Raw genomic sequence first — 17,235 nt, 5'->3', positions numbered from 1 at the left:
TAATTCTCTAACATTAATTTCAAGGAAAGAGCTGAAACAAATTTGCCTTGTCTTGTTAGAGAATAAACGTTGGCAGTTAGAGGGAAAGAAGGAGACTGTTATGCAGAATCAATTAATGTTGCAGGGACAGGTAATACAGCAATATTTAATTCTTACCCAGAGTATCTACACCAGGATGTTATTAACACGCTTTAGGGAGGAAGCTTCTTTAGATTAATCACATTTCCCAAAACTAATACCTGGTCAAAAAATCTGGCTCTGTGCCCTTGCGACGATACATCACTAAAGTCTACGATACATTGTACTCTATTTTGTAAATTCTATTCAGTACCTAGGAGAAAATATTTAATCCTTTTGCTGAAGAAATGGGGTCTGAGACAATGTAGACCTGCATTGCTGAAACTCCAAATGTTAGAGGATGAATTGTCAATGTACTTGGTTTCTATGTTTTTAAAAAAGTGTGATTAGATACAGACTTACCATGAATTGAACTTTTAAAAGAACTGTATCTTTAGATGGTACTCCTTGTTTTTATTTGAATTTTATTGTAAATCATATTGAACTGTATTTCATTGTATATTTACTTGTGCTTTTATGATTTTTTACAACTGAAATCGAATAAAGCTATCTTTGACTTGACTTGACTTGGGCTGGGATGATTCAGGGTTCCCTCCGAGGGGAGGGGTCGGACAGTGGGGAGGATACTCCCATGTCCTTTGTCCAGTTTCGTGCCAGAGCGGGAGCCAACGGCTACCTGAGCTGGTTTGAACTGAACTATGCAAGGCAGGTACCAAATGTGCCCTTCAAGCAGACTGAGTGATGCTAGCAAGTGCTCCCACCTGGCCCCAATATACTAAGCCCTGTCAGGGAGGTGATTGCACCTCCCTGTGACAGGATACCTATTGTTCTGCCTTTCCCTGCTCGAGCTTAGCTCAGCAGCAGGAGGGCAAAATCGTGTCTCTGGTCGGCAGCAACCATGTTGTGCTGTCTGGGTCTAGAAGACTGGTAGCGGGAGCTCAGAGGGCCTCCCGGAGGAGCTTTACAGTGCATGGAGTCCTACCACCCACACAGTTTACGGTGTGGGGGTATGATTCCAACGTGTTTGACACCAAACATGATACGGTACGTTACAGCCATTTTCGAGATGGTCATCGAGTAATGACGCGGTGCCCCTCTATATGTTATATTGCTTTCTCTCTTACAACCCGGGAGAATGGACTCGGTAGACTGTAGGGGTGTCTTGCTCTTGCAGGGGCACCCTCACACTGAGAACCGAGCACCCTGCATTCAGTATTGAAAGGCCTGCCTTAGGGTTGACTTACAGGTTTTAAGGGCAGTGATCTTGGATATAGGGAAACCCATATCTTTCAATGGTAGGCCTGTAGTTACAAATTGATTGGTATTCCCTGGGTGAATTAATACATGCTTCAGCCCATGGGGGACCCCTGATGTACAAATATGCCTCCTTTCAACACATTTTTTTACCCGCAGAAAATTACAACACTGTTACAACGACTGCGTTGTAACAATGCATACCATTGCCCCGCAAGTCGTAACAACAACTTGCTCTTGGGGAGGGAGGGGGGCGCTGGATGTTTTAATAGTATAATTTACTATTCCAGCTCCCGTATGTGCAACAGTAGGGAAGGTGTTGGATTTTAAATCCAAAACCTTCTTACCCCTCTGCAAATGCGGTCGCTGTAATGGCCGCGTGGTAATTTCCGGCCAGGAAAATGTTTCGTGATAAACAAGGTTTACCCTGGTGTACCTATGCCCTGGGTACCATAGTACCATATACTAGGGACTGATAAGTGTATACCAGTGTACAATCTGGGATATACCCTATTACTTACCATACCACTTTAGGGGAGAAAGCACAGAGACTGGGGTCCTGATTAGCAGCATCATAGTCAGAAACAGAAATACATCAAGCAAAAAAGTGGGGGTAACCATAAAAGCAGATGCTACTTTCCTACAGGTGCCATCTTAGAATGGAATACTATTACCATTCCAAGATGGCCTGCAATGGCTTTTTTGACTTTCCAGATCTAAAATGGCAGATGGCCATGTTGGAATGGTAAATTACAAATCAAAAAGGTGTGAACCACCAGTGGATTCAGGCATTGACAAAGCTCCTAGGCCACCATTTGCCTTTTAATGGTGAGGCCTATTGCTTTTGCCAGTGCTTGTTTTTCTTTTCCATTTACACTTTTCTGCTAAGGGAGGGGAGGTGGTTGGGGTGTCGGGAGGGAATGAGTATTTCGACTGGTAAATAAATAACGGTACCATGTCAATGAGGGACTCAAAATGATTTAGGTGCTGGATTTAAAGGTTACGACTTCAAATATGGGGACTTAGAACCCGCTATCATCTACTCACACTTCTCATAAATTTAGACTTACAGACTTTAAGAAATAGTTGGCTGTAAGGATTTTCGGGCTGTGGTTTTCTGCGACATGACAAATATATAGAAAAAAATCCACATAAAATAAAACACAAAACAATCGGACTTTATTTTGTGGTGATTAGGACTCCCTGGACTGGAAACAGTATCCAAAACGAGGCCCCAAAACCCCACAAAATATTTTAGAAGAGGCCTTCATAACTAGAAGATGAAGCATTCAGAACTGGACACAGTACTCCTGAGGAAACCTCCATTACGAGGCACTGGACTGGAGGTGAGTTTTCCACAACCGCAGTCTAGTGCAAGAGGAGATCCCTAGAACTGGACACAATAGTTGCCTGACCCTCCACAATCCCATCTTATATTTTTCAAGATCCTAAATCAATGTATGCAATAATTGATAGATACTTTGAAATCATTTACATTTTCTTGTTAATTGTAGATGAAGAAGAAAATAAACCACGCGCTTGACCAGTTTTTGCTTATTTTTATTGGCTTTTCAAACACTTATTTAATAAAAATATTACACAAGCATTAAAAGCAGGTGAACCTGCAGCAACCTGCATTCAAGCATTAAATTAAAGCTTTATTGCACCCTTAACTTTTTTCTATAAATAAAAGTTCAGATTTGCTTAATTTTTGTCACAAGCGTTTCAAGTTATAACTTGGATAACCGTCATACGTCGCTGTGAAGAAGTAAAGCTCTTGTGCAGATGTTCGAGAATCTGTGGACGGCACGTTCGGTGCCACTTTTGATAATAAGGTAGCTCAGTGGGGTGCACTCCAACTACAGAAATCTGTTCTTAAATTGCTGATTTAGAGTATATTCAATTAATGTGAATTTGTGAAAAATATTATCCCTGTGGAGATTCAAGTTACTGTGTACAAGACACACCATAAGGCAATGTGAGCTTTCAATAGTTAACTCGTACTTGTAAACCGTTCACTTCTGAAGATATTCATTGAGTCCTGCTTCCCACATGGGTGGGCTGGCAACCCTGAAGCGGACATGGCAAACTATGATCTCTCTCCATCGACCCTTCTCTGCTAAGGTAGAGGAGCATCGCCCCACTACTTTTCAGCAGTATAAAAGAGGAAAAATAAAATGATAATTATTCGATGTTATCATTTTATTTTACCCTGCTGAGTGAGTTTTGTGGGGCGAGACTGGGCTGCTCTGCTCACACACCACGGCGGAGGGGAGTGGTGGACACTCTGTAGTGTGCATGACAGTTTGGCCAGCCGTCTTGGACAGGCCAAACAGTAATGCGCACTTAGCATGTTCTCCAACCAGGTTATATGACAGCCTGGGTGGAGAACATGGACAAGCTCATGGTCCCAGTCTGAGTGCCAAACCACGGTGCCTAGATCAATCACAACACTGCTAACAGAAGCATTGTGATTGGCTTAGGGGAGTTTGAATGTTCCTGCTTCCATTCCGACCAGACGCGGAGAGACTCAGAAGTGACGAGAGTTTATTTTTATACACCCAGGTCCCTGACACCCTCGATCCATGCCAGCCACCACTGCTTTTCTCCTCTCTTTCTTCTTGCGTTCCGATTTCTTTCCATTCTCACTGACACTCTTTCCATCTCTGGGAACGTGACACAGTCAGCAGCTCAATGTGCAGTTTCCACGGACCCCAGCCTCAAGGTTGAAATGCCCAGAAGAATATATAGTGGTGAGTGCAGGTCTGCAACTGCAGATATGAGGTGTGCGTCCCGTGATGTGCCTCTGCCATCATGCAGTTTTGGTCAGTACTTAATTTGTAAAACAAGTGCCAGGGCCCCTGTCCAGAGGCTACCACTACTCTAACTACCCATTGCCCCTGCCGGTGCTGGCAACAACAATACCAACACAACTACTAACCATCACACTACTACAAGAGTGAAGTTTCATACTATCCCAGGACCACAAACCTATAAGGACGGCTTGTGTGGCAGTTATTAGTCATTTTAAATGTATTTTGAATTATAAACAACTGGTGTTGTGCTGTTCTCTAAATCAGACAAACAGTGCCTCCTTGGGGTAGACTGCCATAAGTCCCTGTGTTGACAATTAAGTGACGGTGCTGAACACTGGAAGCCATTGGCACAAATTAGGCACTGGTTCTTGTGGTTGTTCAGCTCTACAGTCGGGTGCAGTTCCACAATGCCACAATCCCATAATTATTGATTTTAAAAAGGTCATGAACCGTATAAACTAATTTTGAGTCACATGGGTTCTCAGTAGGGGAAACATCCTTTACAACGCAACTTTTACCACGCAGTGCTTTTACATCGCAACTTTTACAACGCAAACCATTACGCTGGGGGGCGCTCTAGGATAGGGAATAGATTTAATTTACTATCCAACACCTTCCCTACTATCCACGGGGACTGGAGTTGGAATAGTAAATTAAACTATTCACTATCCAGCACCCCAAAGCGCTATACGTTGTAATGCGTGGTAAAAGCATGCGTTGTAATGTCATACATCCCTCAGTAGTCATTTATCGATCTTGCTTAAACCTTCCTTCTCACTTTCTTCCTTCAAATGTACTCGACTCTTCAACATGATTCTCCTACTGGCAGCTGACCCTGTCCTTCCTGCACCCCACTGTGTTCCTTCTTTTAACATGCATCTTGAACTAAAATGGCAAACTCCCCTCCATATCTCGAAACTATGGTTCCTCCTTTCCAGAGTCCGATATAAGAGGTCATCACTCTCTGTACTATCAAAACTTACAACTTGCAGGCATCATGTCTGAAGTGCTTTTCATCTCTCCCAAAATATTACATGCCATCTGTCCCAAGTGAGATCTCAGACATAAACCTTGTGCACTAAAACAGCTGCAGCTTTGGGAGTTCTCTTTATAAAGGCCTTTTCTGCCACCATCCTTCCCAGGCTCTAAGAGATTAATCTTAACACAGAATCCTATTTGTCAACCAAAGTCATGCTGAATACATTGTATTGCCTCTTATTAACACAGTCACCACTTTCACAGGTCCACATATATAGTTACAATAAATAACACACAATGTTTATCTTAAAGATATAAAACAATGGAATTTCTTTGAAGCACCAGTCTGCACTCAGTGCAAAGTGTCTTAAGCAGTGGGCCTCAGCCAAATCTCTGCTGCAGGAGAAGAGGGGATACATAAATTAAGGAAATCAAAATATTAGACTTGCGAAAAAAGTTTTCAATAACACTGCTTTTAACAAAACTGTCATTGTCTTGATAGTTAAAATGCGTCAATGTAGTACAACGTTCTGCTTGAGCAAGTACATGGTTCCACTGTCTGATGGGTATCTTCCGAAAAAGTAGCCAGTTGTTGCAGCACTGAACATATCTCATATGCCCCTGGAAGGTATGTGGGCTTTTTTAAGAGAGGAACTTTTTTGTTTTAAAATCTTCTCCACATCTTGTGGACAACTTGCCAATTGGCTATAAGAAAATCCTTTATGACCAAGACCTAAAAGTCAAATCTCAGAGGGCTTCAGTATTCTTTTTACGTGGTATAGTTTGCCTCTAGACCAAGATAGGGACAATCCAGATTTCTTAAAAAGTTTAAGGTACTACCAGGCAAAAACTTATTATGTTCACCAACATGGCGTGAAATGTACTGGACGTGATGAAAAAGGTCTAAACTTTGGTTTCACAGCGTGATGTGAAGTTAGGTTTGTGATACTACTGTGCATGTCACAGTGGTTATAACCATGCTGCCAAACGAGCCCTAAAATAGTGGCAGAGAGGTCTATGTTGATGTAAGAGAAGAACAGTGTGTCCAGCAACAGCGATGTGCTGGCAGAGAGCTCTTGAGTGGTGTCTGTGAAATCATGTCATGTCAGAAAGTTGTGAAATGTGTTGGTCTGGTCTATTCTGATGTTTGAGAGGCTGGTGTTAGTGTGATTCATTTTAGTTTCAAAGAGCCCTTTATGGTGTCCCTGCTGTCCATTTCAATGTCAATAAGCCCTATAGAGATGTCACTGCCTTCCATTTAGCTGCCAAAGATCCCTTTAGTGGTGTCAGTATGACCCATGTGTGGTCAGATATCCATACAGTGATGTCTAGGCCCTCTTTTAATGTCAGAAAGCCTGTTGCAATATCAGATAACACTGTTGAATGCCAAGTAGCTTGTTTGGCCATTTACCCTGAAAGTGGAATCCTGGGAGAAAGCTTGGGAAAATATTTGCAATTCTAACTTGAGGGAGTGATTTTTTTTAGCTGCACTCCTAACACCGTTCTTTGAATATTATCTGCAATGTCCATTATCCAGTCTGCTAACAGCTGTGTGTGATAGTCTCCATTGTGGAAGGGCCACCTCTGGTGACCAGGTCTTAGTTTTGACGCAGAAATTGGGGAAGTCTTCAAATTTGAGTAATGATTTGAGTAATGCCCTCAGCGATTTATGTAATAGCATTAAAGAGAGGGATTGAACTGATTGAACCCCAACTGTTGACATCAGCAGCAGAAGACATTTGTGTTAACCAAGCAGCAAACTATGGAGTCTTCAGTCCAGGTTAGCCACAGCAAACCTCAGATGTAGTTCATGTTAAGGCAGGGGTTCCAACTTCTTGGTATCCTCCCGATGAAGTGAGATGTTGGATATTCCGTAGAAGCTGTCGGTTCACATCAGATCCTCAGCATGCCTTCACCAAAGGAGGAGGAGCTTCAGAGGGGGTTGTAGTAGACCTGGACAGCGACACAGTATACAGGTTGGCTAGAAAAGTACCCCAGCCACGACGGAAGGCTCGATCAATGGTCTGATAGAAAAGGAAGAGCAGAAAGTTACACTTAGGAGCAAATTAGAGTCATTCATAGAAGTAGATATACCTACACGGGATCTGTAGTGCCCTCGTGCAGAGCATATCTAGGATGTGAGGGTTCATAACATAAATATATATATATATATATATAGTAACAGTAATCAATTACAAATATTGACAAATTAAACTTTGTATTATACCCTATGAAATATTCACTCATTTTATTAAATTAGCCATTACCCATCTATTGATTAGAAACAATGCACACCCAGAAAGGCCTACCACCACATATTGCTTTATCTCCTTCCACCCCTCTTCTTTCTGCAGGACTTCCAAGCTTTCTTTTATGGTGTAAATTTCTTTATTGTGATTTCAAACATAATATTTAACAGCTCCTGAAAAGCCTGTCACAGGATACGTAACATATAGTGCATAGTTACCCCAAAACTCCCCCTTCCCTCCCAAACCCGGACACCTCTAGAGCATGAATACAAGAGAAAGAAAAGAGGAAGTGACCACTAACCACACAGAGCCCTGTTGAAGATGTAAGTGGCGTCTGCTGGGATCTTTGACAAACGTAGATGGTGCAGGTATTTGGGACAGGTGAGTTCCCGGAATTCGGACAATAATAAGTTCAAGAATCGCCTCCAAAGCTTAAGAAATGCGGAGTCCTTGTCTGTTAGGGTAAGAATGTTTCCATCCCATTTATATACCAAAGTATATGCAGCCATCCGTGGTGCGTTTGAATGTGCCCAATACCCAAGTGTATTAACATATTCTGTAGGGCTGCTAATAGAGCTGGGGTGATCGGTCTGCCTCTGTGAGATTTTAAGGGAAATTTGAGTGCATTAGGAAGGCCTAAGAGAATGTAGGCAGGGAATCTGGGGTGATCAGCTTCGAAGTGTGTGTCAATGTCACTAAGGATCTGAGCCCAGAATGGGGTTAACTTCAGGCAATCCCATAAAATCTGTAGAAGTGTGCCGGGGGACCCAGATTTGCGCCAGCACTCGGGAGAGTGGGATGGCTTATACTTGTTGAGTTTGATGGGGCTAAGGTATCAATATCTTATGATTTTGGTGTCTGTTTCTATTTCTGGTATGTTGTGAGCAGTGTGGCGGGCACGGTAGTGGATATTTTCCCATTCTTCCGAGGTCAGATCCCTCTCAATTTCCAGCTCCCAGCATTGGCCTCAGGACTTGCTAACTGTGGACGGTGAGCTTATGATTCAATACAGGTGTGTTATACGGTGAGAATTCCCCAATTCTGTAAGCAGCCAGCGTTCAAACAGGGTGAGGTGTGGTTGGGCCCCTGGGAGACGCGAAGGGTGTGTCACCCAATGTCTTATTTGGGTATAGTGCCAACGTTCACAGACAGGCAGGTCGTGTTCAGCACGCAGGGACTCAAATGGAATAGGGCCCTCTGCATCAAACAGATGCCTGAGAGATCTGCATTCCCATTGGTTACAGTTGTGAAATGCTGGATTGCTCAAGGCAGGCGTAAATTCTGGATTTCCCACAATGGGAGTCAGGGGGGAAGAAAAAGAAGTGGGATTCTTCCAAGCCACCAGTTTGCCCCAGATTGCCAGCGTTACCTTTAGTAATCAGGGAGAGGTATAGGTTGGAGGGCCTGGCATTTTTGGGAAGAAAGGGTATCTTCCATAGAGGCGGAGGCTAAAGATTCTTAGCTGGGTGGTCTGAAAGTATCAGGACAAATCTGGGACCATAAGGCCTTCTTCAAGGGGGGGCCGGTAGGTTAGGTCCCTGCGAAGGCGAGGTTGCCTATCTACCCAAACAACGTGATTGATTTCATCTTGAAGGGAGCAATGTGAGTGTGGGGTGGGGGGAATCTATTGGTAGGACCTGGAATGAATACAGGATCCGGGGAAGGACTGCCATCTTCACTGCCACTATCACCACAGCCAAGAAGGGGCATGTTGTGACCAGTGGCCAAGGTCAGACCATATCTGATGAGTCAGAGAGCTATAGTTAAGGGCTCCTGTCTTAGTCAGTCAGTCAAAATACACTTTATTCGATTTTTGTTAAAATCATAAAAGGCAAGATACAGTACAGAACAAATTTAAAACATCAGTGAATTTGATTACCAGTTATGACCTTAAGTTATTATTCTCATTATTTCATAATATTTACAAATGATTAAAATTAGTTTCAGATAAAACCACATTTAAAATAAAATTAAAATACAACGTTCCGGGGGATTCTTTTGTTCCTTAATCTGAAGGCAGCTGTTAGGAAGCATGCAACACTAAAAATGGTATGAGTATCCGCTAGTGATTGGAGGAAAATTAACGCTGGCCTTACTTGACTAAAGCCCGCAGCCTTCAGGACAGGTAATAGATATTTTGCCCTCTCTGTGGTATACAGACCACAAAAGAATGTAAAATGGAGGGTATCCTGGTTGGAAAACTGATCACAGTCACAGGGTGGACCGTCTTCTGGTTTTGTCCACACGGGGAAACTACCAAGTGAATAGTGAATCAAGTTCATCCTAAATTTTGTTAACAAGAATCTGTGGAGTGGGTTGGTAACGATTTTTAAATATGGTTCCAGAGAGGGGGTAGTGGTTAAAACCATGTAGGCTCTTACAGAGGGTTTCCTCAATTCCAACTCCTCTCTCTCCAGGCAAGCCCTCTCCAGAAATTCTTGCTTAATCCACCTGATGTCTTCCCTCCTAATGTTGGTTGGTACGGTAAAAAGCTCCGGTCTCCCAAGCGTAGCAAATGCAAATCTAATGTATTCCAACCAGGGTATTCTCATGGCCTGATCCCTTGAGGTTACATCTTTAAGAATAGCGTGATTAAGTGTTAACTCAGGGTTCAGCCATGTTTTAGCCCAGAACAGAAGTGGGGCTAATTTCAGTTTATCAGTAATATAGGTCAAACCCATTTCCTCATGAATCATGAAGGTAGGAGTGGAATTGGGGACAGATAAAAATTGTCTAATGAGCCCATTTTCCACCCTCTGGATTTTATCCAGATTTACATATCCCCACAAGGCGGACCCATACATGGCAATTGGGATGCACTTACTATTGTATACCTTTATCACTGCCTCCATTGGTTTGGCCCCTAGTCTTTTTGTAAAAGCCAACAGGGCTGATGTTGATCGGGCTAAACTTATGCTCTTTGCCTTAATCTGGGGGACCCAGGAGCCTCTTTGATCAAAAAGAACCCCCAGATACAGAAAAACAGGGACCCTGGAAAGAACCTCTCCCTTACAAGTAAAAGATTTTGCATGCAACTTATTTCCTTTACTGCCTACAATCATAGTGTGTGACTTCATTACATTAATTTTTAAGTCAAGATTCTCCATGAAGGAGCCAAATCGGTCCAATAGGGCCTGTAGGCCAATGCCAGTACGGGCAATTAACAGCATCGTCCGCGTATAGGAGTGCCGGGACCTGCTCTCCTCCTATACGCGGCACGTCAGCCATTCCTGCTTCCAGGTATTTCCCCAGCCCATTTATATAGATGGTAAAGAGAAGGGGGGCCAGGATACAGCCCTGGCGCACCCCTTTCTCAGACCTAAAACTGTCCGTGCACCTGCCATCTCTGGAGACCCTTATTTTAGCTGAAAGCTCCTGATGCAAACTAGCAATGAGGGCTACTAATTGTGCCTCTATCCCGATCTCAAGTAGAAGAGACCATAGCTTAGCCCTATTCACCAGGTCGAAAGCCGAGGAGAGGTCCATAAAGGCCAAATATACTGACCCCTCCCCGGCCACCGTATATTTAGAGACCAAAAGATGCAGATTGGAGCCCGGGTTACGCACCTGCGTGCCACGAGTGGTACCGGACCTGAGGATATTTTTTGGCAGCCTACGCAGCACCCCTACCTATATGCCTATTCCCTGCTGACGAGAGGTAACAACCTCGAAACACGTGTCCAGGGATGGCCAACGCGACAGTGATTTTTTGCTCAAGACCCTGGCAGAGGCGCACCCGCTGATGCTTACTTCATGGACCACAATGCTTTGGGGCAACACGCTGATAGGACAAGCAGTGTGCGACCAATTGGACTTTCTCGCAGATTGGAACATTATTCCAGAGTGCCCCGCTTTTCTCGAAACCCATATTGGATATTCGAGAGCCCCCCACACTGCTCTAGATTTTCCCTCAATTTGGCCAATAAGACTCTGCCCAAGATCTTAAAGGCAGAATCGATGAGGGAAATAGGGCGTTAACACCCTGGGTCCTCCCGATTTCCCTTTTTAAAAATGGGTACTATGATAGATGTTGCCCAGGTATCAGGGAAGATTCCTTCATTTATTGCCCTAAAGACTCTAATTAATACTTTAGACCAAAGTGTTGGGTGTATTTGAAAAAGTCCGCCGGCACACCGTCGGGGCCAGGCGCCTTGTTTTTAGAAGACTCCATTGTTGCTTTGTGGACCTCCTCCTCAGTAAACTCCACTGTGGGTGAGTAGTGGCCCCCCTCTGTAGTTCTAACTGTTTCATTATAATTCCCGCCATATACATTACTAAAATGCTGCACCCACTTCTCATCATGGATCACGCAATCTATAGCAGTATTATCATCCCCCGAAAAGAAAGAATGGTTTATAATCTCCCAAAATCGCTTACTATCTCTAAGGACATCTATAGTGAGGAGATCGTTCCATGCATTATTTTTAATCGCCTTTTTCCTCGCCTTAATATTTGCTTTGTATTCCCGCCTCAGGTTGGAAATTAGGACCCTGTCTCTTACATTAGCCTTTAAGGCTCGTTTCAAGGATCTATACGACCGTGAACAATTGGTATCAAACCATTTATATGGCTTCGGAGGGAATCGTGATGGAGATGTCGTGAGGTCCCTGGCAGTTTGTACACAAATAGAATCAAAAGCTGCTATTATTATTTGGGGGTTAGGAGTGGTTTGGTCCATACAAGTTGCAAGTAATGTCATAGGTATTGTAGGGGCAATTGGAAGCCCTAGATAAGGTAGGGAAGATGTGGCCCATTGGAGAGGGAAGGTTTGTCTAAGTATGTCCAGCATATGGGGCTGCAATGTCGAATTGAGGGCTTGGGATTTATGAATGTTCATTTTAAAACTGGCTACTTGGCTGAATGCCGTTAGCTTGTCCACAAATGCAGGGAAAGATATGTGTGGGGTCTCTAGAGTCGCGAGGATGTCGTCTGCATATAGGCTGATCCTGTGGCGATCGCAGCCAAATTTGATCCCTTTAATTGCTGGGTTGCATTGGACTCTGTATTTCATGGGCTTCAAATATATATATATAAAGAGCAGAGGCGATAGAGGACACCCCTGTCTGGTGACCCTGGCTATAGGAAAGAGCAGAAAAATAGCTGTTCACCCGAACAGATGCCTCTGGGCGAGCATATGTACCAAAGACCCAATTCCGGGATCGATCCCCCAGTCCAAAATGTTCCATGGTGGCCTCGAGGTAAGGTCAGCGGACTCTGTTAAATGCCTTTTCAGCATCTATCGCCAGGATCATTTGCTGCTTTTTGGTGTCTCTGGGCCTTGTCTGTGTAATGAATCCCACCTGGTACGGGTCTATAAGACCGGGGAGGAGGGGTTAAGGTGCGCCACTAGGATTCCAGTGAAGATTTTAAGGTCCATGTTTAACAGGGAGATCAGTCTGTATGAGGGGCATTGTGATGTATATTTCCCTGGTTTGGAGATTACTGCTATCGATGCCATCTTCATGGATGGAGAAAGGGCCGTCTAGGTCCCCAGGGCGTTAAAGAGTTGAGTAAGAAGGGGTGCCAGGGGGCTGGCAAAAAGTGTTATAAAGATGGCTGGAAAGCCATCTGGATAGGGGGGATTTGGATGGTTTCAGATGAGCTAGACAGGAGATAACCTCCTCTATACCGATGGGGCGATCTAAGTCCTCTCTCTGCTCCGGGGTAAGCGTGGAAGTGTGTGCTGACCGGAGGTATGCCGCCATATCCTCTTGAGGGAGGTTATGTACTGTTTATAGTTCTTGGTAATATTCCCGAAATGCCTCTGCTATTTGTGGGTCTTCATATCGAACCTGCCCTGCGGACTCAAGTACTTCTTGGATCCAATATTCCTGTCCCTGGATCTTCAGTCTATTGGCATGAAGGCGCCCGCACCGGTCTCCACCAATATAAAAGTAGTGTTTGAGGCGGTGTGCTGCATATTTCGCACTGTCTGTGTCTATGCCAGCCAGTTGGGACCTGGACGCTTCTACCTGCCTCCTGACCATGGGACCCCGTCTGTTTGTTAATGCGTTCAAGTTCTGCAACTTAAAGTGAGAGTTGCTCCAGTTTGTCTCGACGGGTTTTGTTCTGGAACGCAGAGATGGCTATCAACTTCCACCGACTACTGCCTTGAGGGCATCCCACTGGGTGGATATGGCAGTGTCAGGTTTATCATTATTGGCCAGATAATTATGGATAGCTCTGGAAACTTGTTGTACGTTCTCAGGACCTTGTAAGACACCTTCCCATAGGCGCCAGGTCCTGGAGTATGGGCTGCGTTGTGGGAGGCCAATTGTGACTACCACAGCGGCATGGTCCAACAAAGATCTGGGTTTAATTTCAATATCCTGTACCCTAGAAGTGAGATCAGCCAAACCCAGTAAGTAGTCTAACCAGGCGTAGGTTTTGGGTGCTGTTTGCAGTAAGTATGCCAGCCTCCAGCCCCGTATTTCGGCCTCCTTAGATCTCTTCTTGCCCCTGAAGTGCCCCCATGATAGCTACCCCTGCTGATTTGATCAGAAGGGATGAGAAGTTGGAAGGCATGGGAGCAAAGCCTATGCTCTTCCCTGGGGAGAAGCTGCGTCTCCTGCAGTAAACAAATATGTGCCCCGCAATTCTCTATATAAAACAGAATCTAATTCCTTTGTAAAGAGCGTTTGAGACCCCTGACATTAAGGGTGACTATTATTAGTGTGTCTGACAATGGGTAGTGGAGAGAGTCGCTGCAGGAGTCTTCCCTAGGTAGTGGAATAAATAGATGGGAGAGGAGAGTGGTAGGTTCCATGTACCAGGGTAAGAGCATCTAGGATGCGTTTGATGCATTCCCAGGTCCAACTAAAGACAACAACAAAAAACAAATCCCCAATACTCTTGGAGAGAAACAACAAAAACTGAATTTGGCACGAGTCCTGTCCATGTCCACTCCCTGCAGGTCCATAGCGTTCACAATGTTGCGTCCGTGGGAGTCGTCTACTGCCCCCCTCCCCCCCCGCCCCCACCGGAGCCCACCCACCAATTCAAAGAGCTCTGTGACGCTGCAGAGGTATAGCTGGGGAACAAAGAACTAACAAAGATGGAAAGGCATGTGCCCCTGGCAAGGCCGGTTTATATGGCTTCAGGGTGATGTGGGTCTGAATTGGTCTCTGGATGCAGAGTCAATAACTACCTGCCTCTCCTTGGCTATGGTCTCCAAGTCTGGGCGTAGTTCGGTTGCAGGGGATCTCATCTTCCCTTGACCTTGTTTTCTCTTCCTGTCAGGGTCTTGGGATTCGCCCTGTGAGGCTTCGGCCATAGTCTCCTTCAGGTCCAGAATGCTGTGTGCTTCCTCCAGCAAGTGTGTTTGATGCAGTTTCCCTCATATTAGATGAAAGGAGTGGCCTCACGAGCACTGTACTCCTGCCGCTCGGAAATGTGTGGTGATTGGGCAGAAGGATTTGCGTTCCTGGAGAGTCATGGCTGGGGGGTCTTGGTAGAGAACAGGATTGTAGCCCTGGTATTGTATTGGGTGCTTGTCTCTGGCCCACTAGAGAATGCGCTGTTTCAGGGGGAAATCTTTAACAAAAGTTAGGATGTCGGGTGATGGGGCGGCAGGTGGGCGTCTGGGGCCAACCCTCGGTGTTCTGTTAAGCTTAATGTCCAATTCGTGAAGGCCTCCAGAACAGATCAAAAGAGTTCCATCACAATGGAGTTAATGTCTGCCACGTCCGCCCCCTTTGCCCCAGAGGTGACCCCTTGTATGCTGATGCTATTCCGGCATGATCTGTTTTCCAAAACTTCGTTATGGGCTTGGAGATCTAAGTGCTGGCCCCCGAAGCATAGAATTTCTTTCTGTAGCTGTTCTATTTCTTCCTCTCTGCTTGCCTCGAGGTCTTCCTAGGTAGAGATTCTGTCCCCAAGCCCATCAATAACCCGTTGGACATCTTTTTTCTTTCTTAAAGGATTGCAAATCTTCACAAACGGAGGCAAACAGCAACTCCAGATAGGGGCGAGTGATCAGATCCACTGGAGCTCCCACATTGGTGGGCCCATCAGAAGATGATGTGGCCAACGTATCACCTTTATGGGCCCCTGTTGGTTTTAGGAGCAGGTCCTTAAGGTTGCAGTTCTTTTCACCCTCGAGGTTGCCATGTTAAGGGATAGATGAGCCCCAAAGATTAGCCCAAATGCGGTGCTCCTACCAGTCCATGTGGTAGGCCTCACGCGGGGAGCCTTACTCAATGCCATCCGGTAGGTCCCCACGGTGAGATCAAGGGGTCTCCCCTAGGTTCGCTGTGTCACAAGGACTGCAGCAACTGAGCACCCCCAGGCCTCACCTACCGCCACTCATAAGGGTTGCTGTGTGCTCCGATGCCCGCTGCTGGGTGTGGGGCCACTGAACGCTCCAGACTAGTCCTGCTGCAGGGCATCCACAATGGCTCCTCCTTCCTCCGTAGTCCCATGCCAGAGGAGCACTGGTGTGTCGCTCCGTCTTCCTTCACTCCAGAAGTGTGCATGCGATGGGGGGAGTCCGTCCCCAGGCCGGTCTGCGCTGGAAAAGGCCGAAGCCTGGCCGCGGCGCCATCGTCCGTCACGGGCCCAAACACAGCGAGCCTGAGCCCGGTCGCTACGCTGGGCAGTCCCTGCAACACTGTAAGGCTGCCAACAGTGCAAATGTGCTCCAACCTCAGGTAATGTTGCTTTAAATGGCTGCGCCCGGTGGCGGGAGCGGAGAGACCAGAAGGAATGTCATCTGTCCGCCATCTTGGCCACACCCCCTCCCAAGCTTTCTTTTAAACTTGCCACACAAATATGTTAGATTGAAGAATGTAGTAAACATCTCAAAGCTGTGGGTGTTCATTTTGAAGTAGCCGGCTTTGGAATGGAAAGCTGCTGGAACATTTCCAGTTGTTGGCCTCGATTTCCCAAAATTGTGAACCTATGCAATTCTAAGTGTATTACACCTCATAAAATATCCCTTCACACTGACCAACATCACGAGGGAAGTGAGGAAGCTGGTGATACAGTGAGAAGTACTTATTCAGCTGTGGTTTATGGATACCTGTTGTGCCAGACTCATTAAACAAATGGCCATTTATGCACATTTTAGATTTGACACAAAAGTTCTTCAATTCCAGATCAGAGAACGTTTCCTAATGAAAAATCCTCAAAAACACAATTTTTCAAAGTGCACCAATGGGTGTCACTTTTAAATATTAAACCACTGACATCACTACTCATAAGAAAATGAGTAGGGTACTTTCTTCGAACATGGCTTCCCTGGCTTCAAACACTAATATCCCGTGGCTTGTGATACTGGATAGTGACAAGGAGCCAGCAATAGAAGGTGGGAAAGCCCAGTAGAGAAACAGCTGGCCCATCTGCCCCACGTCTCCACTGGAAGGGTGAATATTCATCTAGAGGTTTAGTCTTAAGAAGCCAGTTGAATGCTAGAATGTCATATAGTGAAATATCACCCGACACAAATATTGTGTGATAATGTGTTAGACAGTATTCGGACACCTACATTCTGGTACCACAGCCCATCGCCTCAAAGGTAATTGAGGAGGGAGTGTGGGACAATAACAAGGTGTTGTTGAGAGATGATGGTCAGCAAAGAGAGGGCATTGGCTAATGTGTGGCCAGCCGTCTCAGTGTGAAGAATTTCTGCAAGTAGTGTATCCTTAATTCAACCACCCTTACTTTCCCATATATTGACTTCATCTCCTTTACTATGCTGTGCCTTCACTCTGCCCCCTTTGCATAACATTGAAATGACATTTACTTGTTCCCATAACTTTGTCCTACATTGATTTCACTCTCATCTCAGACCCTAAACGTTACCAAAATTCATGCCTTTTTCCCAACTTAATTTATATTATTTTTAATATTCATTTAAATTC

At 45.1% G+C, this 17,235-nt stretch overlaps 1 protein-coding gene across 1 annotated transcript in view; it reads right to left on the bottom strand.

The window, feature by feature from the left end:
• Positions 1–2,876: 2,876 nt before the first annotated feature.
• Positions 2,877–17,235, bottom strand: part of LOC144781817 (uncharacterized) — a 31,700-nt gene continuing 17,341 nt past the window's right edge. The window contains exons 2-3 of the mRNA XM_078660832.1: positions 4,880–7,150; positions 2,877–4,628 (exon numbers count right to left, since the gene is read on the bottom strand). Of these exons, the coding sequence (XP_078516958.1) occupies positions 7,028–7,150 (123 nt within the window). The 3' untranslated portion in view covers positions 2,877–4,628; positions 4,880–7,027. The remainder of the gene's footprint in view (positions 4,629–4,879; positions 7,151–17,235) is intronic.

Source organism: Lissotriton helveticus, chromosome 9 (genome assembly GCF_964261635.1).
Source record: "Lissotriton helveticus chromosome 9, aLisHel1.1, whole genome shotgun sequence".
NCBI lineage: Eukaryota > Metazoa > Chordata > Amphibia > Caudata > Salamandridae > Lissotriton > Lissotriton helveticus.
The sequence above is the reverse complement of the archived record's forward strand: the minus strand, read 5'-3'. Positions and strand labels throughout refer to the sequence as shown.